At 33.5% G+C, this 22026-nt stretch overlaps 1 protein-coding gene across 1 annotated transcript; it reads right to left on the reverse strand.

Annotated features, from left to right (window-relative positions):
- Positions 1-4389: 4389 nt before the first annotated feature.
- On the reverse strand, positions 4390-5228 carry LOC120081726. Its single transcript, XM_039036825.1, has one exon. The coding sequence runs from the start codon at positions 5120-5122 to the stop codon at positions 4580-4582; it is 543 nt and encodes a 180-aa protein (XP_038892753.1). The 5' UTR covers positions 5123-5228; the 3' UTR covers positions 4390-4579.
- Positions 5229-22026: the final 16798 nt, after the last annotated feature.

Below are 22026 nucleotides of genomic sequence, written 5' to 3' on the forward strand. Positions count from 1 at the left end.
TTCCTCACGATTGACAACTTTCCTTTTTCTCTTAATTCTCCAAAGCTCTGCATGTAGACCATAAAAAATTTAGTGGGTAAGAGGAAATGGCATTAACCTTACTAGCTTAAACATCCCTTTAGCACAGTGGATGGTAGACTATTAATAATGAAATTTGAAGTCATAAGTGCATCCTACCAAATTGTTAAGTGCATCGATGCTTAAGCTAGTAAGGTTAGTCTCATTTGAACTATATGCCTGTGTTTTCTTTCAGCCCGTCCATTTTGACTAGCGTATAAAGACAAGAAAGCCGAGATTTTATGCCTAATGAAGCTCACAACTGATTAATTCATTTATACTCACCCCCATTATCTGACTAAAAAACGTTAATGGATGTTCCAAACTTATTTTTCACTATGGTAAGAAAAGTGAGATTAAAAGCAGCAACAATATCACTTTTAACTTTAGAAGATATATCCATGCAAATCTAATGAAATCATCAAGAAAATGCACATAATAACGTATACATCAGAAGAAATAATTGTAGGGCCCCACAAATCAGAATAAACCAAGTCAAAAGGAGCAGAAGCATGAAATAAAGATGTTGAATGGGGAAAAGCATGAGATTAACCAAACTTGAAGGCTTCACAAACATTAGACTTCATTGATATTCACTGGCATATTACATTTTTTAACTATATTGTTCAAAACCATTAAAGATGGGTGTCCAAGTCGTTTGTGCAAAATAGTCTTGGACACTACAGTACTACTACTATTATTTTGAACAGCAAAGCAAGTCATTATTTTATCATTCGACATCAAACAAGGTACAACCAAAACTGAACTGCTGCTAATGGCTCTTGCTGTTCGAGGTCTGTATAACCCATCATTAAGCTTCCCCTTCAGCACCACTTTTCTCGTATGCATATCCTTAACAAGACAATAATCATCACGAAATTTCAAGAAAAACTTGATTATCTTATGCTAATTTTGAAACACTAATAAGATTTTTTGCTATTTCTAGAACACAACACATTTTTCAAATTTAACATTTCATTATGTGTTACTAGTTAGCAAGAGCCAACATGAGAAATGGGTAAAGCACAACCATTACCAACAGTAATCTTTTCGTTACCTCCATATTCAGAAGAGAAGTTCAGATTACTTTGATCTTCGATACATGGTTTGATGCACCACTATCTACATACCATCTATGATCAACTAACGATTCAGGAGTAGCAACAAATGAATTGTTGCTTTAGGCATCCATGAAAGCCTGATTAGATTATTGACTTTGTCTATTTGTATTATTCCCTTGTCCTCGATTATTCTGATTGGTATGTTCATTATTTTTATTTGGGGAGAAGCCTTTTTTGAGCAATTTTTAAGTAAATTTTAGTGTTGTATGTCCTTGTTTGGAGTAAATTCGACAAATGGGTCGATTGTTTCCACCACCATTCCAATGCCCTCTACCTCGTCCATGACCATTTCCTCTTTGCGAATTGTTTTGCCAAGGAGGACGAGTGTTAGAAATCTTATGTTAATACTTGTTCCCACTAGTATTGGAACTGTTCCTTGTAGTAAGGTTCATAGATGAGGAGTTTCCAAGCAATACTGTTTTGTTGGTGTTCTACAAGTCAATTCGTTTTTCAAAACTAAGCAACTTGGACTGAAGGTCGGTCCACTTTATGCTTGTACATCCTTGGATGATTGTGGCCACAATTGGATTGTACTTTTTATATAGTCTAACTAGGACTTGAGAGATTAGTGACGGAGGGGAACAAGGCTTTCGACTAACTCCAAATTATCTGCATGAATTTTTATGATTCGAAGATAATCGTTCATCTTCATAGAGCCTTTATGAGAAGATTGAAATACCTGATGAAGGTAATCTTCTTCAACTCGAGATTGTATTCCGAACAACCCTTGAATCCTATTCCACAGACTCTTAGCACTTTCATGACCCATGAGTTGTGTAGCAACTTCGGCTATCATGGAGTTGTAAAGACAACCCAACAAAAGCTTGTCGGTGGCCATCCAAACTTCATATTGAGGGCTTATCATGACTGACGCCATGGTTGACAAACTCGAAGCTCCAAATGTTGTTTGTTCTGACAATGTTCCTTGTTAACCAGTGGTTTTTCGGCTGCAGCTAGTTGAATGAAGATAGGGGGACATACATTTTCACCAGTCAAATGTCCCTCTATGCGGTAGCTCGTTAGAATAGGAAGAGCAAGGTTCTTCCACTACAAAAAAAAATTGTTTCTATCAAGCTTGATGGTTGTTAGCTAGTTCAAGAGTTGGTTAAATGGAGTTCTGTTAAAGGCAATGATACCAAAAGAATCTAGTAACCTATTTGCAAAGCTTTGGAGAATTTAGAGAAAAAGGAAAGTTGTCGATAATTAGGAATTCCTCCTTTAGGGATTTTTCTATATTGATTAATGTGTAAACGTATACAACATATACAGGGGTACAAGAAACCCTAAGAAGCAGAAAACGAAAAAGAATAGATGGACCACTTTACACGTGTCAATAAATAATTGATAACAAATTAACTAATTTGAAATCGACGACTATTGCCCGTAGAAGAAATCCATTAGTCACCAAATTGTGAATTATTTGATAGCTAATTTCCTTCACACGCTTGACCTTTTTAAAAGTGTCAAAACTATTGGTGTTTGACATTTTAGAAACATTAAGTAATCAAGTTTCTGTAATGGTGTTTGTGCATTGGTCAAACTTATTTTTATGCAAAACGTTATTTTATTGAAATCAAACGAGTTCATGAAAAATATAAAATTATTTATGTTAAAGTCTAGTGGACAAACTTGATAAAAATTGAATGAAGGTTAAAATTGCAATACTTATGTTTATCATCTGAATCGATGAAAATTAAAAATTTAGAGTCTTAATTGATGCGACTAAACAAGTTTACCGTCAAAATTGAATTTCTCCACCAAAAAATTTTGTGCTTTCATTTCTAAGCCCTTTTTTCGAACCCAATAGTCGAGATCATTATTTCTCATCTCTATGTCCAGCCGTATCCATTATTTTTTTGTCTCTGGTTCTAAGGAAATTTAGAATTTTACTTTGGTAGTTTTATGGCAAGTTTAAATCTGGATTTCAAATTTGGTCCACTTTTTAGAAACAATTTTTGTTGGTTGAAATTCAAGTTTTTTAATGAAAAGGAAAAAAACCTTTGGTTGAAAATTCCACATTGTTTAATTTTGAAAAGGGAGTCTCCTTCTTATACTCACACTTTGGGCTATGGGTTGGACCCCAAGGAGTACCCATATTTTAGAGGAAGTAAGGAGATAGACAAATGTGAATAAGGTGGATATCCCACACATTGCCGTCAGTTGGGCATGGTGTGTATGTATTATTATTTTATTTCATTTTTTTCTTTTATCTAATTCCTCCTTCAACGCTCCACATGTCACAAGCAGAAGGAGTCGGTCAAGTCTTCCACACGTTTGGCACGTTCAATGGCTTCGTGCATTTTGTGCAATTGCACATTTTTTTATCGTGCATTCTTTGCATCATCTTCTGTTGTCCCAAGACCTATAAAAGGCGCAAGCCTTTTTGGCATTCAGACACAACTCAACTCTCCATCTCCATATTCTCTCTCACCCCATTTCTTTCTTCCATTCTAATTTTTCGAACAAGTCAGTCTGAAGTTTGTGAGTTTCCGATCAATCCAGTGCAGCTCCGATTGAAACAGTTTTATATATTTTGGATCGTTTTATCTTAGGAACAACGTGACACTTCTATAGAACTGTTTACACACTCGGACAGGGCCGCGAAACGTCTTAAAGAAAGCAAGATCTACGACTCAGCCTATAATAAGTTTTTGTTTTTCAAGTTCCATTTTTTACGACTGTCATATCTGACTGTTCGCTGCTGTCAAATTTTACCTAACGGGGGGTAGCAGTTCCAACCGTTTCCAACCATTTTTACCATATAAGAATAAGTAATAAAAATGGTTATTGAACAAGTTTGTTTCTTAAAAATGAGAAACGAAAATAAAAAATGAGAAACATGAATGTTATCAAATGAGTCCTAAAGGACTTAAAGCATTCGAAATATGATACACATTCCTGAGTCCTAAAGGACTTAAAGCATTCGAGATATGATACACATTCCTACTTCATCTTTCCGCAAACCCTTATCCCATTCTTCTTCCTATGTGTGCATCCTTCCCTCGGATTCATCGTCTCAACTACTAAATTAATTTTTTTTTTCCTTATATATACTCTTCATAATACAATTTAAAAATCTCCACGATCATACATGTTTTTAAGTTAAGCTTTTCTTTAAGAGCTATGGTAATACATCCTCAACCAATAGATTTGAAGTAACTAAAAATAAAGGATTATCCATGCAACCATTTAAAAAGAGAAGATGACAAGATATACAAAAATAGGTATACATATAATAGTAGAACATTGGGGAAAGGATTTATTAAGAAAAACTTACAAATATGATCTTAATTATACTATGACCAATTCCAATGAAAGGGTTCAACAACCATTTAAGGTAAAATACCACAAAATTAATCTCAACCCTACCACATCAAGAAACTGTAAATTAAGAAACATTCTCAAACCTCTTTCACATTCACCACCACACTCCCTCCATTACCCACCTCTTTCACCTCCTTGATCTTCTCCTTCACTCCCTCCTCTTTCACTTCCTTATTTTCGGTCGCCGCCTCCTCCTCCTCGACCTCGAATGCGTCGACCGGGTAAGCCCTAGAGAGCCCCGCGGGGATCTGAAAGGTAATATTCCCGGTCGGGGGGTCGTCGACGTAGATCTCGGACAAAGTGAGCCAAACCAAAACCTCCTTGGCTTTAACACCAGTCAAATTCTTGACTTTATTCTTCTCCACATTGGCAGTGACTTCTTTGGCATAGCTCACTTGCTTCCCAATCTTGTGGAATTTGTGGGTTATGGCTTTCTTTTGCTTCATCCAAACAAAGCCAGTCTCCTTCACATAGCCACATTCTATTATGTCCTTCAATGGCAAAAGCCCATTTGGAAGCCCCACTTCTTTCAGAAGAAGCTTTGTTTTCTCTTGTGAGATCTTGTCACCATAGTAGACTTCATCAGCTTTGGCTTTCAGCTCTTCTGTAATGAGAGGCATTTTTCCTTTTTGTTTTGTGTTCTTTTGTTGTGGGAAAAAAAAAAAAGACCAGTGTGGGTGTTTTTTTGTTGAATTGGGTTTGATTTGCTTTTTGGGGTTTGGAATGGAGGTGACTTGGGGTTATAAATATAGTGTTTTTTTTTGTATCTAGCCTTAAGTTTTGAGGAAATTACCAATAATGTCATTAAATATTTAGAAATTGCAAATATAATTTGGAATTTTTATATAAATTAATCAAATTTTTAGTTATTCTGAGCAAAGTTGTGTAGATAAAGACATCTAATATGTTGTTTAGGCATATCATGAAGTATATAACTACATTTTAAAAGAATTGCAAATATAGAAAAAAATCTATCACTGATGGACTCAATCGCTAATAGATTCCTATTAGTAATATAATCTATCACGATTGACTTTAAGAGCTAGATCTAAATTTTATTATATTTGTAAATTCTTTTGCTTTTTGTTATACATATTAATACTTTTAAGTCTGATTGCTATATTTGTACCTGTTCTTTTTAAGGATAAAAATCTTCATCTCTCACCTACTTTTTTCGAGGTTGGAGACTCTTGATCTGTCACTCCATATAAGTCTCCTTCAACCGTTTAAAAGTGCATATATATATTTGAAATGCATCAATTATTGTGATTACATTAAAGTTTAGAGATTAAAATAAAGTTTTCAACTTCACATATTTTTTCGGAAGGTTTCCGAAACACAACCTCAATATAGCTGGAATTATTCCATAAATGTTAAGCATATACTTAAACCATGAAGTTTCTATTTATTGGGTTACTACGTGTGTGTGTATATATATATTAGTTTTGTTGGTATAAAGGTGTTGTATATATTTTATTTAACATGTTAATATAATTTCTAAAAGAATTAACAATACTCATGTGAGGTAAAGATGACAAATAAACAAAAATTATGAAATAAATCAAATTAATTTTAAAATGAGGGTATAAAGGTAATAAAATAATTATGAAGCAAAAATTTTAAATTTTTTAAAAATATTTTAAATATCATTTACAATAGTCAAATCGAATTATTCATTTTGTATATTACGGAATTTTTGATTCGATTCTTCAACTTTTAATTATACTAAAAACAAGTTACAATGAAGAGTAAAAAGGTTACTTTTAAAGAAATAGGAAGAATAATAAAATTTTAACCTGTTTTACAGGCATTAAATATTCCTTGTTAGGGGCAACTTGGGAAATATGGTGGGTGAGGTTTTAATGCATTTGTAGGCTAAGGAAAGCAATGGAATATGGAGGACCTTCCAACTTTTATTATGCCTCATGTCAGGTCCATAATCTTTTATATCTATAATAAATCTTTATAAATAAAAGGGGCAGATTGGTTCAACTACCAAAAATAATGTAACCAATCTTGAAAATGGTGAAGGGGTAAAATATATATATATATATATATATATATATATATTCGTTCTCTTTATTATTATTATTTTTTAAATGAATCTTAGTTAATATATCTAGGTGCTCTTGCAATATCAATTTAACCCTAACTAATGTTGCTTATTTCTGATAGCCTAGGGAGTGATTAATCTAACAAGGTGATTCATTGAAATATATGTTTGTAATTTTCCCCCAATTTTCTTATCATTTCATTTCATCAATTGACAATGAAAGATGTAGATCGACCATATATCTCATAAACATTGTGAGGTCCGTTAATTTTTTCATTATAGATCCTCAACACACTCTATGTAACTGGTACCTTTTTTTGTGCACCATTCTCCTATCATATTCAAATTTTTGTTCTTGAGTCGATTATGGCTTGGTCTTCATGGGCTCTAATACTAAATCAAATAACATGAGGTTTCATCTCAAAACCATCTCAAAACCAAATAGCCTATTTAGACTTTATAAGTTCTGATACCATATATTTTATACTTTCGTGTAATATAGTACCAATGCATATGAAATCCAAATGAACATTTGGTCCAAAAAAATTAACTATCTAAGAATGATGAACCCAACGGGACTTCACAATATTTATAAGATATACGAGTTGCATCTTTCATTGTCAATTACTGTTGAGATGAAATCTTTTGTTATCTAGTATCGACAATGTATCCTCCATCCGCGTGTCACAACCTCCTAAAAATTATACATTTTGCTTTGTTTTTCTTTAATGCAACCATGGTACTATTTCAATCGAATTTTGTAAGGTTGGTTAGATGCTCGATTGATATATGTTACTTACTAAAATGCTTTCAAATTTGTTGTTACTTTCCATATAGAGATTTTTTTTCTCTAAAAATAGTACAATATATGATTTAAATCGTCTCCAAAAGCGTCATATATACTTTCAACTTTATTAATAACTTCCTAGCATGCTCTATGAGACTATGGCCATTACGGTAAAAGGCAACTTCTCATTAATATAAACCACTCTAATTTATGAAATGAAGTTTATAGCACTCAAGCACAGAAACCCATATCTTTCACTTTATATATACTTTTATCTTGTAAAAAAATATAATTAATAGATTTTTGTTTCAAAAGGTGATATAATATATTGCAAACAGGAAACTTCTTAATCTAAAGTCAAGGCACAACAAAAGAAACAAAGACAAAGGACGATCTCACATTTCGAGTCAAAACAAACTATTAAAACTACGACAAAAGAAACTATCCTATGCCTTTTTGGAGGTTTATCAAAGATTTAAATTTATCAACCATAGAATGACAATTGACCATTAAAAGAGACATCATCTTGACAGAACAACACTAAAGGAAGAGAAGAATCTGCGGTACTCTTACACAGCATAATTATAGAGATAGTTCAATCTATATAAAACGATACTTGGCATTCAATACGTAATTGAAGGAGGTATATATATATATATAATTTTGTATTAGAGTTGGAGAATCCAATTATCAAGGTCCCTTTGGTAATCATTTTGTTTTTTAAATTAAGTCTATATCATCTATATTTCTTACTATGATTTGCATTTTTCTTAAGTACAATAGTTGAATTCTTACCCAAAATCCAAAAATAAAAATTACTTTTTGGAAGTTTTTTTTTTAATTCTCAAAATTTGGTAAAAAAAATAAATAATAAAAAAAGAAATTTGGGGATAAAAGTAGTATCTATATGCTTAATTTTTAAAATTAAAAACAAAACAAAATAATTACTCAACCGAGCCAAATAAGCTAGGCATCCAAATTCTTTTTAGAGTCCTATAATTAAACTACGTTTGTGTTATAAAACCATCAATAATGTAAATATCATTTTTGCTTTAAAATAAATTATTAATTAAAAAATAGTTACAAAAAATCAATCAAAGTTTATTAAACCGTCAATTTTAATCGTTTTGTTGATGATATTTTTGTAATTTTTCGTCCAGTTTAGTCAAGCTCCACATTTTCACTTGATTAACAAATAACAAAAATATCCAAAATAATTATATTTTTAAAAAGTCAATTAGAACTAACATAAAGATTTCAAAGGTTAGGAACTCGAATAAACATTTTGCAAAAAAATTGGCCGCTTAAGATTATAAATTTTTTAAAATTCTAATGGATTTCAAATGAATTGAAATATTGTTTATAATAATAGTAAAGAAAATAGTCTTGTTTTTTATGCTCAATAGGAAAAAGAAAATAGTCAAGAAATTGAACCACAACTATCAAATCATTTAAACATTCTCATACTTTTTTAGAACAGGTACTTAGAGGATTTAAATCACAAATCGAGATTTAAACCACAAACCTCTTGATTAATAACACACTTGAATGTTAATTGGGTTATGTTCGATGATAAATATTCTAATCCTTTAATATTCTTTAAATCAATGGAGATTAACAATCTATAATAATAAACTTTTTATTCTCTTTTCCTTTCCAATAACATCTTAGTACAAATTTTTAGTTACATCTATTTCAAATCGACAAAAAATATATATATATATATATATTATTTCTCTTATTTTAAATCATGGATTTTAAGAAATTTTTTTTATACAATTAGCGATAAAAAATTTCATGTTAAAGCCCAAATTCATATAGGATATAAAATTTATAAATTTCTCAGTTTTATCTATATATGATCTCTGAATTTTCAGTTTTATACGTACATTTCTATAAATTTTAGATTTGTATTCAATAAATCTCTTACATATTAGAAAAATAATAAAAGTTGAATGTTCTATCATATATAGAGAGGTTAACTTTGTGTCTAAGTCTTATTGAATATTTATAAAAATTTTGAATATTCCTAAAACCTATCATGTATATAATGGAAAGTTTATTGAACAACTAGACATTTATAAAATCTTATTAGATGTATAGAGACACTCAATTTTAAAATATGTATGAACTAAACTCGTAATCTAACATTCATATAAAAATAAATTTTAATGCATTAATATTATAAATTTGTCCCCTAAATATATTTGAAAGAAAAATGAAACTAGTTATATTTACTATAAATAGCTCCCTTCGTATTTTCTCAATATACACCAACAAATATTAAAAAATATCTCTCTCGTTAGCTCTTTGAAGAGTAATTAACCAAAACATAATTTTTTTTTGTGGTTGTAGAATTTTGAGCTCAATTTTTTAGTGCAAAATAGTTTAAACTATACACATACAATGTCTCAATTGAATTGTTGTAACTTGGAGGGGACAAGACATAGAATATCTACTGCACCGATGATTGATATACATAAATTTAATATTATATTGCAAAGGACTTGAATCTCCTTACAGAAAGTGAGATATCTATGTCTCAACCAAATTGTTTACGTGTTTGAATCTCAATATTTACTCTATTTTTCTTTGTTATTTGTAATTCTCCAACAATTTTTTTAGTTCAACATATAAAGAGAGTTCGACAAAAATTCAGAACGTATGACCTTTCAGTCGATGTATATGTCTAAATTAGCTAACTAGCCTTAAATTTGTACAGTAGACACATATTGAAATGACATTTTCCAAATTTAAAGGTCTCTCATGTCCACTTGCATCTAGATATAACTGCGAGCTTCAGACAATCGGAGCGGTGGTATTTAATATATTTCTTCTAGCTGAGGTCGGGTTAAAATAGTCTTTTAATATTAGTAGATTTTGATTTTCTTATATTTTTAAAAGTCTAATTTTAGTTTATAAATTTTTAACAAATTATCTTTAATGTTTGAAAGTTAATTTTTATCGAAATTCATTAAATAATATAATAATTTTCATACAATAAAATTCAATATATGAATATATTTTAAAATTTTTTAGTGAAAATACTAGTAGACAATAATAGTTGGTCAAATTACCATTTTGAATTTTGAAATTTGTTTAATTTAAGTCTTTTTTGCTTCTAACTGTCAAATTTTACCCTTTTTACTTTCAATAAATTTTGAATTTAGTGTCTGAAAATTAATTTCTATCAAAATTGGTTAAATAATAATATATTGAATTTAGTGTTTGGAAGTTAATTTCTATAGAGTTTGGTTAAATAATAATTGTTTTCATATTAGAATAATATATTGTGTGGAACACATATCCAACATTTATAGTGAAAAGACTAATAAATAATAAATAAAAAAAATTAAAAAACAACTAATAACTAGTATTAAAGACTAAATTTAAAATTTATGAAACATACAAAAACTAAAAATGTATATTTTAACATATAAAAATTAAAATTGAATAAGTTTTAAAATACTGAACAAAAATAGTATTTTAATTTAAAGAGGGTTTAAAAATCAACAATAACTTAAAATAAATATACAGATTAAATTTAAAATTTATTAAAAATACTTAGACTAAAATGAAGTATTTGAAAATATGAAGATTAAAAATTAAACAACTTGAAAATTATAGGGAACTAAAATAATATTTTAATGTGCATCCCTTTACTCCTAAAATAAATGTATGAGGTTGTCCAGAAAAAATAATGATAAATAAAATAAATGCATGAGGTTGTTGCAACTTCCTAATTTAATTTTCTTCAACCTCTTTTATTATTATTGTGCAGTAAAATGAGTCTAGTTTGGCTATAAATGACATTTTTTAGATGGTCGAAAATTTGAATTTTCATATTCTATCAATGATAGATTTCTATCAGTTTCTATTATGGATAAACTGATAGACTTCTATTAGCATCTATCAGTGGTAGATTTGTATCAATTTCTATCATTGATAGATGCTGATAAGAATGTCTATCACAACTATAATTAAATTTTGTTATTTATATAAATATTTTTTCTTATTTTTTATTTTGTAAAATCTCCTTTTCTTTTACTGAGAAAAATTCAATTTCTTTTTAGTATAATTCGACAAAAAAAAATGTTGCTATAAGTTATAGTAAATATATAGTTATCTATTCTCAGCCATTTTAAGAATAGAACAATTTCAATAAATTTCATAGTGGTAGACTTAAAAGTAGAAATCAAGGATCACATAGATTTTAGAATTTTTAAAAAACAAATGGTAGAAGGTAGATTGAGCTATAACATTTTAAGGAACTATAAGGTCTCTTGGTATATATAGCTATGTAATCAACTCGAATTTTGGTTATGAAATGAAAACCGTATGTATACAAGGGGTCATAGCTTGTGAAAGATATACTAAAGATTCTTTACACATCTATTAAGTCATTTACAAACCTGAAGATTCCACCTCGAGCATTAGAGTGTACATAATTCACACCACACCGATTTTCAATGTTACTTATTATGCAAGGTATATTAAACTGAAGACGACACTAACTATTCCATAAGTTTCTTGAAGTATATACATAAATAACGGTAGAAGGTAGATATCTAAAAGTTTTTGAATAAATATCTCGTAAAAATGTTTTAGAAACATCTTATCATTTCCTTAGGCTCTAAAGAAATTCTAGACAAGAATATCTTCATATAAATAGCTAGGATATTATATATCAAAGAAGAAACTAGAATAATCCATTTGCTTGGGCTCCAATGATCCATACAGGTTATTTGATATAACTTAACCATGCATGTGGAGACATACAACTGGATCATGTTTAAGTAATAACCTGAACGGTTTGTAATAGATAGATAAGGTTGGGTATCTTATTCTAATGACACTATGGATATGACCCACTTTATAATTGTTACAATTGTTGTAAAATGTTACAAATGATTCATGTGAAGACATTTGAGTAGAGGGTATCCTATACAAAAAGTTTGTATAAGACTGAACCACGAAGTGAATAGTCCCGCTTTATAACATCGTTGCTAGAAGAGACTTACATTTCATCAGGATGACCATAGGTGACTTGACCTTAATCTTGAGTGAGATATGAACTCCTGCCTATGAGGCCGGTCCTTTGATTTCCAATAGTGAGAATGGCCAGTTTCGCTAACTCAATATGCTTACCATTTTGAGACTTCATCCGATTCGAAAGCTGGGAAAACAGTTATACAAGAAGAAATTCACTCATTCCCTTTTTTAGGGTAATTAGATCAATTGCTCCCTTAAGGGCTAATTTCGGGTCTTGAACATGAAGGAACTCTTAAACAAGAGTGTCCATGATTGGAAGCGGATCTTTCCAATTTCATTATGACAAAATTACCACACATACACTCTAACAAATAAATATGCATTGTAACACTAATTACAGGCATGTTTTAACAAAAAATATACAAAAAATTGAGTAAACGTACCAGTTGAAGACAATCTTCACTAAAACTCAGTCCAGCGGAAGCAAACTTCTCTATGCTTCTTATCGCCCAACAATCAATCGCCTAACAGCACCACCGTCGTCTACACGATCAACAGCGCACGAACCAACAACAACCGGGGATGACACCACCACTCGAAGCCCTCGGTATTCTCAGAGTGAGAATCCAAATGGTGGACTTTGATGGAATTGGTAGAGGGAGGAGGAAAAGACGATTGTGTAGTACGAGAAAGAAAGTGGGAGAAAGTAGAACACTATCATATAGTTGGATGCTTGTCGTTTAGAAAAGGTACATGATCGTGTTGGTTTTGCTAAGCGATCATCTAGCAAACGGTAAGCAATCGTTTAGGTCTGCTCGGTGCGCTAAGCGAACGTTTAGCAAAGGTAAGCGATCGTTTAGTGCACGGGTGTGCAATCGTTTAGGACGATGGGCGCTATTGCATAGGTTCTCAACGCTAAGCGATCGTATGGAACACACCGTGAGCGAATTTTCGGACGTCTTACAAAATGAAAACAATTTTCATTTTTATTCTTCAGTTACAAGAACCGAATGTGATCTTCCCACTTTCACACGATTTCGTAGAAATTCTCGGCCAATTATCTCATAACCGCCTAATTAATTAATTAATTAATATAACCATATTATATTCTTAACCTATAGTTTGATATCATATATTTACTATAGTAATTTCTCCTCTACTTGATATAAATCATATTTATATCTAATTTTCTCCAAAATAATGTATATCATACATTTAGTCAATTATATCATATATAATTAACCAGTTCAATTATATCATATATAATCGAACTCCCTCTTGTCAATTTGAACATTTCAAACTGACCCAAAAACTGATTCTCAACTTTATCCAAGCTACCAAGAGGTCCTTGTGGACCTATGGCTCGAAGTTTCAACGGTACGTGAATAGCTGACTAAACTCTTTAGCCACGAGATCCACCATCCGTTAACTGTAAAACATTCCACTAAAGAACAACATCTGAACTCTTCTTACCACAGATATTTTTCTGTGTCCATCAGATATAACCAATCATGAGTACGATGACTCTTAACAGATGCTCGTAAGTACAGCTGAGCCAATTTTCCGTTTTTCCCCTGTAGTTACATCTCACTCTTTAAGTACCACTAATTCATCTAATGAACAATACAACATAGTCCAACTATGTGTGAACACCTTTCAGGCTAGGGGAAGGTGTGGCACCACATCATTCAAGCCCTGGTATCAACCCTTAAGGGAGATATCTATCTACTTACTCCTGCTTTGGGGAAGGAGTGAATTCCATATTGTGTAGCTGAGTTTCCAGCTCCCAAATTAGACGAATCCCCAAAGTAGTAGGTTTGAGTCGGCGACCTAGCTACTCGCACCCATGCAAATCAAAGAGCTGCCCTCAATGGCAGGAGTTCCCAACTCACTCAGGATTGAGGTCATGTTACCTATGGTCATCCTAGTGAAGTGAAGTCTCTGTCATGAACGGTGTTATATAACGAGACGTTAACACTTCGTGGTCAGGTCTTAATACAACTCTTTGGTATAGACACCTGCTCAGCATGTCCCTACAACGGCGGAGCATACAGATCCGCGAGAGCATCACTGCTATGAACAAAGGTCATAAACCTTTGTGACCATGTCCACAAAGCCGGGTCACATCCGTTGAGCGTACCCAGAGACTAAGAAAATCCGCATATAACTACAGAACCATTTTGGTTATCAGACACTTAAGACAATGATCCACGATAGATCTATGTATTTCTAGAGAAATACATGGTATATACTTCGGTGAAGGTTACGAGTCTATCTAATACACCCAGGGATTTTAGGTTTTTATTGTGTGTGGTAAAGCAATCTAAAAACGTTCAAAATACAAATCAAAGAATGTGAAGTATAATACATTAATATTAATCATCACAATTTAGCGAGATTCCCTCTTTATTTTTATGGCACCGTGATGCAGTAAGGCCAATCTTCGTACAAATGAATTACAAACTACAAGACACATACTTTAGGACATGAACTCCAATCTCCCATGTCCTAAAGCGAAGTGGGGTGTACAAAAACTAGTAAAAAAAACAAACTAGGGCATAAAAGCCTAGTACAAGAAAATTCTCTCACTTACCCTAGTCCAGCCACGGGCGATCTTGTATGACCCATGCGTCTGAGGTGACTCAAACACTGTAGCCGTGAGAGCCTTCAGTAAACAGGTAAGTAAACATTGTGCTCCGAAACAATCTTCGTGACAATCACGTCCCCTCGATACACTATCTCCGGATTAGTGATACTATCCGCTCTATGTGTTTGTTGTGCTGTGACTCCGAGGCTCCTTGAGTTCGCCACTACCCCACTATTATCACAATAGAGGTAATGCCTAGACATATCTGGAACAATTTCTAGTTCTGTCAAGAACTTCCTGAGTCAGATGACCTCCTTAGCAGCTTCGCAAGCCGCTACGTACTCCGCCTCCATAGTGAAGTCGGCGATGCACCCCTACTTAGTGCTTCACCACACTACAGCTCCTCCGTTAAGAGTAAAGACTGACCCTGACGTGGACTTGCGAGAGTCCCTATCAGTCTGAAAGTCAAAATCCGTGTATCCAGTAAGGACCAAATCCCCAAATTCATACACGAGCATGTAGTCCCTCGTTTTCCAAAAATACTTGAGGATATTCTTCACTGCTATTTAGTGACCCTGGCCTGGGTTAGATTGATACCTACTAACTATGCCCATAGCATAGCAGATGTTTGGTCTGAAGGATCTCATATTGAAGAGTTCCATGAGTGCATTCGGATCACTCCTATCTCACCGTGACCGAAATATATATAATACATTCAAACATACAATTATGCAAACAAACACTAATTATGGGCATGCTATGAGCAACAAAATAACAAGGAAAAGAGTGCCATACCAGTTCAAGACGTTCTTCACACTTCAGCACTCAAAGCAACGAAAAACCTCCACGTCATCTACCAAGTCCAGCAACAGCGTCAACAATAGCAGCACGAACAACTGCGAACACGAACGCCGGGGGGACGACACCGCTAGTAACGAGCCCCAACCAAAGGTTGGTCTTTGGTGAATTTGGTAGAGGAAGGAGGAAAACCAGATCATGTAGGCAATAAGCAAGTGGGAGGGAAGAAGGCGCTAGCGTATAGCAAAATGCTTATCGTTTAGGAGAAGCTACACGATCGGGTAGATTTTACTGAACGATCATTTAGGAAAAGGTATACGATCGTTTAACAAAATCGGTACACTATACGATCGTTTAGAAAAGTTATGTGATCGTGTAAGAACAAGTGTGCGATCGTTTAGGCGCAAGGACGGTCGTTTAGGCGCGAGGCAACTATCGTATAGGCTTTCGAAAATCTTAAGCGATCGTTTTATCTTTTCACCATCGCGTGCTTGCGAATTCTTTTGGGCAATGACGATAGACTCTTCAAAAATGAAACAATTTCATCTTTATTTCATCAGTTACAATAACCAACTCATTCCCACTAACCCATGTCCAAACGTAAAATTTGGATTAATTATCATATAATTAATCAACTAATTAATTAATAAATATAATCATATTATATTTTTAACCTATAGTTTGATGTCACATATCTGCTATAATATTTTCTCCTTTACTTGATATAAATCATATTTATATCTAATTTCCTCCAAAATAATGTATCTCATACATTTAGTCAATTATATCATATATAATTAACCAGTCCAATTATATCATATATAATCGAACTTCCTCTTGTCAATTTGAACATTTCAAATTAACCTAAACACTGATTCTCGACTTTATCCAAGCTATTTAGAGGACCTAATGGACCTGTGGCTCGAAGCTCCAACGGTCCGTGAATAGCTGATTAAACTCTTTAGCCACGAGATCCATCATCCGTTAACTACCAGACATTCCGCTAAAGACCAACACCTGAACTCTTTTTACCACAGATATATTTCTGTGTTCATCGGATATAACCAATCATGAGTACGATGACCTTCACAGATGCTCGTAAGTATAGTTGGGCCAAATTACCGTTTTGCCCCTGTAGTTACATCTCACTCATTAAGTACCACTGATTCCTCTAATGAACAATACAAAATAGTCTAACTATGTGTGAACACCTCTCGGGCCAAGAGAAGGTGTGTGGCGCCACATCATTCATGCTCTGGAATCAGCCCTTAAGGGAGCTATCTATCTACTTACCCCTGCCTCGGGGAAGGAGTGAATTCCATCTTGTGTAGCTGAGTTCCTAGCTCCCAAATCAGAGGAATCCCCAAAATGGTAGGTTTGAATCAGCGACCTGGCCACTCGCATCCATACAAATCAAAGGACAGCCCTCAATGGTAGGAGTTCTCAATTCACTCAGGATTGAGGTCATGTTACCTATTGTCATCCTAGTGAAGTGAAGTCTCTGTCATGAACATTTTTATATAACGAGACATTAACACTTCGTGGTCAGGTCTTATACAAACTCTTTGTATAGGACGTCCCCGCTTGCATGTCTCCAACACGAATGATCAGGATCAGACCATCTGTGACAAGTCACAACACTTGTGACCATTCCACAAAGCGGACCGCATCCGTAGTGTTACCAAGATAAAGTTTCCCTCTTATATCCATATACTAGACCATTTTAGTTATCAACTCCAAGACATGATCCACTTGTATGTCAGCCACAATAACATCTTGAGTCACATACAGATAACCAGGGATTTTATGTTTATTTGTTTGTGGTAAAGCAAATAAAACAAGTAACTGAGCAAAAAACAATATGTGAAGTAAATATCATATATTAACAATACAAGCGTTCGTACAAACTGTTTATAAACTACAACACACGAGACTTTAGGGCATCAACCCCAACATGGTCGAGTACAAAGCATCGCGTACATCAAACTGTCAATGGCAGACGCATATGGGACCCATCTCATTTCTTCAACCTCTTGAGGTGTCTTAGGACACATGTCCTTAAACAAAGTGATCATGCCTGAACGACAGTAGAACACCCCTCCACTGAATGAACTTTGCCAGTCTTCACCTCCAACCCGACCTGGAGAGAACATAGGGTAAGGGCTTGGCTTGTCAGAATATAATTCATATCTCTTTCGTCTGGTCAAGAAGGGGGAAAGCCCAGGGAATAGAACAGTGACTATTCTATTACATTACGGAGGCAAACGACTTGTTGGCTTGAGCAGAAGGCTAAGACAAAGTTGCTTTCTAAGTCAGTCAGTTATGGCTTTGCTCCATCTGATATGATCCTGGCGTGCATCCGGTTCGGTCAACAATAAGGTACAAACCGGATTTCTTAAATGGGCTTGAAGTTCCATTATCGTTAGGTCGAAGATCTCTACTAGGTTTAGTGCACTTTGGTAGTTACGAATGTTGTCGTAATCGAATGTATTTCTCATTCTACATTCTCTCTTACCAAGCTCTCGTACTCGCCAGGGTTGAGGAGGCAGTCCATGAGCTAATTGGGCTTTGAGATTGCGTATACGCGAAAAGAGCTCGCTTTCGACTTTCTACCTCGACGTTTTGTACCCGGTTCTGGTTCAAGAAAGGGTTTTATCGCCCCTCTTGAAGTACTGCATCGAGTACTTGAGCAACATCTTGTCAATGTACAATGGCTGAGACAGTGCTAGGACTTTGTTCTTATGATCCCGAAAGATCTATATACCTAGAACAAACTGAGCCTCTCCCAAATCTTTCATTTGGAATTAGAACGCTAGCCAGTTCTTAACTGCAGTCAGTAGACCTACAACATTCCCAATGAGTAGTATATCTTCTACATACAACACTAAGAATAATACTGAAGCATTAATGATCTTCTTGTAGACACAATGTTAATCAACATTCTGGTCAAAGCCATATGACTTGATCGCAGTATCAAACCGTATGTTCCAAGATCTAGACGCCTGTTTCAGCCCATAAATGGACCGATTCAGTTTGCAGACTTTTTGCTCTTTACCTTGGGCTTTGAATCCTTCGGATTACACCATGTAGATGGTCTCCTCAAGATTTTCATTCAGAAAGGTTGTCTTGACGTCCATTTACCAAATCTCATAATTATAATAAGTTGCAATGGACAGGAGGATGCAGATCGACTTTAACATGGCAACAGGTGAGAAAGTCTCCTCATAGTCGACTCCCTCTACCTAGGTATAATCCTTTAACATAAGTCGAACCTTGAAGGTTTGTACCTTCCCATTAACACCCCGTTTACACTTGTAGATCCATTTACAAGCTATAGGTCTTACCTCATCAGGCTGATCTACAATCCCATACTGTGTTGAAGTACATCAACTTCATCTCGAGATCCATGGCCTTGACCCATTCATCCCGTTCAACATCCTCCATTGCCTTCTGATAAGACAACGGATCCTGAACGTCGTCATCTGCTACTATAGCAAAGATTTTCGTGAAACCCAGATGGCGAACAGGTAGGTTCGTAACCCTCCCACTGCGTCGAGATTCTCTCAACTCTAGAGGTAGAACCGACTTGCTAGATGAACTACCATCAACAACTCTTGCTGATGAAGTAGGCTCTTCAACAACTCTTGTTGAAGTTTCAGTAGTTTCATTGGAAAGTTCATCCAACACGACTTTGTGGACCGTGCTCCCTAATATGATCTTCCTCCAGAAAGGCTCCACCCGCTACCAAAACAAGGAGAAGTCATTTAAGTGCTAAGAATGTGAAAACTATGGACATTATCAAGTCGAATGTTTCAATTTTCTAAACAAATAGAATAGATATTATGTCGTAGCCGGGTCTAATGATGATTCTGATAAAAGTAGCAATGCAAAGGAATATGTCAAGGCTCTCATTAGTAACATCTCATCTAACACCTCGCTTTATGAAAATCCTGAGTACGATGCATTCATGGGAAGTGAAAATAGTGAAGATCATTGATAACACTCAAAATATGTTATCCGAGTGCATCTAATCTTGTCCGTTTATGATATTTAATGTGCTTAAATCTTTATATTTGTAAGACTTTGAGTAATACATTACACCCTCAATCCTTCTACAACATCAATTTTAGGTTTTTAGTTGAATATTTTGATAGAGTAATCATGAAAAATGCAAAAGCAATCAGAATCAATAAGCACTCTAATTAAACTTAATTTAAGTTTAAAAGCATACATGAAATATTCATTTCATAAGAGAGGGTTTGAAGAGTACAATACCTTTGATGAACCACTAAAATTTCTGATTCTCTCCATGAATTCAACCTCCAAATTGACAGTAGACCACCAAGAGGATCTTCTCTACTATCCTCTAACGTAGATTATATGGTGGAAATACTGAATTGAGACCAAAATGATGAACAGAGAAGAGGGTTTAGAAAGAGTGAACAATTTCAGAAAAACCAATTGCATGAACCTCCAAATTCTAAAAATTAGAGTTTTTAAAGATTTAATTCATGCAAGCACAACTTAGTTCAACTGATTGACACTTCAATTAGCACTAAGATAGTGGGAAAGGTGTCCAATTTTAGATTAATCCACCCAAATTGGAAGAAGTTGGAAAATTCCACTAACTTGGAATTTTCCAATATCGAATTTTTCAATTTTATTCTAGATTAAATTAAAATTAATTTCAATTTCAAACATTAAAATTAAAATTGAAATTTGATTTTAATTTAAAAATTAAATAAACAAATTAAATAAATTAATTAAAAAATAATTTAATATCAAATATTAAATTAATTAAATACCCAATATATACATGAATTCTCTTCATGTTAATCAATATTTAAGTCAATATCTAATATTTTAATCTCTTCAATTTACATTTAGTTTCGAAAAATTAAACGTTTAATTATGTAAAATATAATTAACCAAATCCTAAATTGAATTTGAATTCTTCAAATTCAAAACCCTAATTTCGATTTTGATCATTTCAAATCCACTCAATTCACTAATCCAAGGAGTAAAGGGACCTAATGGACCTACAGATCATGAGCTCCAATGATTTGAGATTAATTGGCTAAACTCTTTAGACCTAGATTAATCAATATTCGTTAACTACCGAGACATACCACTATAGCTCGATAATTGCACTCTCCTCACTATAGATATATTTTTGTCCATTTTAACCATAATCAGTTAGTCGATCCTTAACAGGTCGTTCGTATTTACAGCTAGGTCAAAATTATCATTTTACCCCTAAAATACATCTTACTCCTTAAGCTCCCACTGTCCTCTATCGAACAATTGGTTTATAGTCCAACTAATAAACCATGACCCTCTCGATCATGAGAGGGTGGGACCCCGTTGTTCAAGACCAGGAATCAATACTTAAGAGAACAACCTATCTGCTAACCCTAGGTTGGGTAGGAGTGAATTTCATCTTGTAGGACTATGTCCCCAACTATCTATCCGATCTTATCCCCAAAATGGGAGGCTTATTGAGCAGTAATGTTGGACTATTCTCGCCTACGTAGATCAAAGGATAATCCCGAATAAACAAGAGTTCATAATTAGCTCAGGATCAGGATTAAGTTGCCCTAGGTCATCGAATTTGAAATAGTCAGTTTTAACAGTAAACGGTTGTTATAAAGAAAAGTCACTATTTCGAGGTTCGGTCTTACGCAAACATCTTTTGCATAGAATGTCTCCACTCGCATGTCTGTACATGAATGATTTTGGGATCACATCACTTGTATCGTTATATAAAGTGGGCCACATCCAATAGTGTTACCAAGATGAGGTACCAAATTCCATCCATATACTTATAAATCATTTTGGTTATATACTAAAACTTGATCCACTTTTAGTCTCCACATAAAGTTAAAGTATTCATATTATAGCCATGGATTTGTTTATTGGATTTTTATAATAGAATGCAATATCAATAACAATTTATTGAACTAAATACCCAATAATACTTTTATTGATAAATAGAATATGTTTCTAACATTTACGAATTGCAAGTTTTAGGACATTCCCAACATATTTCTTTGTAATTGGGTTGAAAGAATATGGGTTCTAGCTTTCTCTTCTCAATAGGAAATTAAGGATTCCCAATTCCTAGTTTTTGAGGTTTTCTTCAATTGTAACTTTGTCAGACTTGTGCTAAACTCTAAATCTTGACTATTTCTACTTTAGATCTTCATCTTGAAATTATATTTATGGTTGTATTTCTTTGAATGAGAAACTATGTTGTGCACTCCGTGTGTCATTGTAATCTTCTCTATTTATAAATAAGTACAACATT

This window comes from Benincasa hispida, chromosome 7 (genome assembly GCF_009727055.1).
Source record: "Benincasa hispida cultivar B227 chromosome 7, ASM972705v1, whole genome shotgun sequence".
NCBI classification, from domain to species: domain Eukaryota; kingdom Viridiplantae; phylum Streptophyta; class Magnoliopsida; order Cucurbitales; family Cucurbitaceae; genus Benincasa; species Benincasa hispida.

What these genes read in the sequence shown, in the direction of transcription:
- LOC120081726 (XM_039036825.1), bottom strand. Translation starts at nt 5,122, where the DNA reads ATGCCTCTCATTACAGAAGAGCTGAAAGCCAAAGCTGATGAAGTCTAC.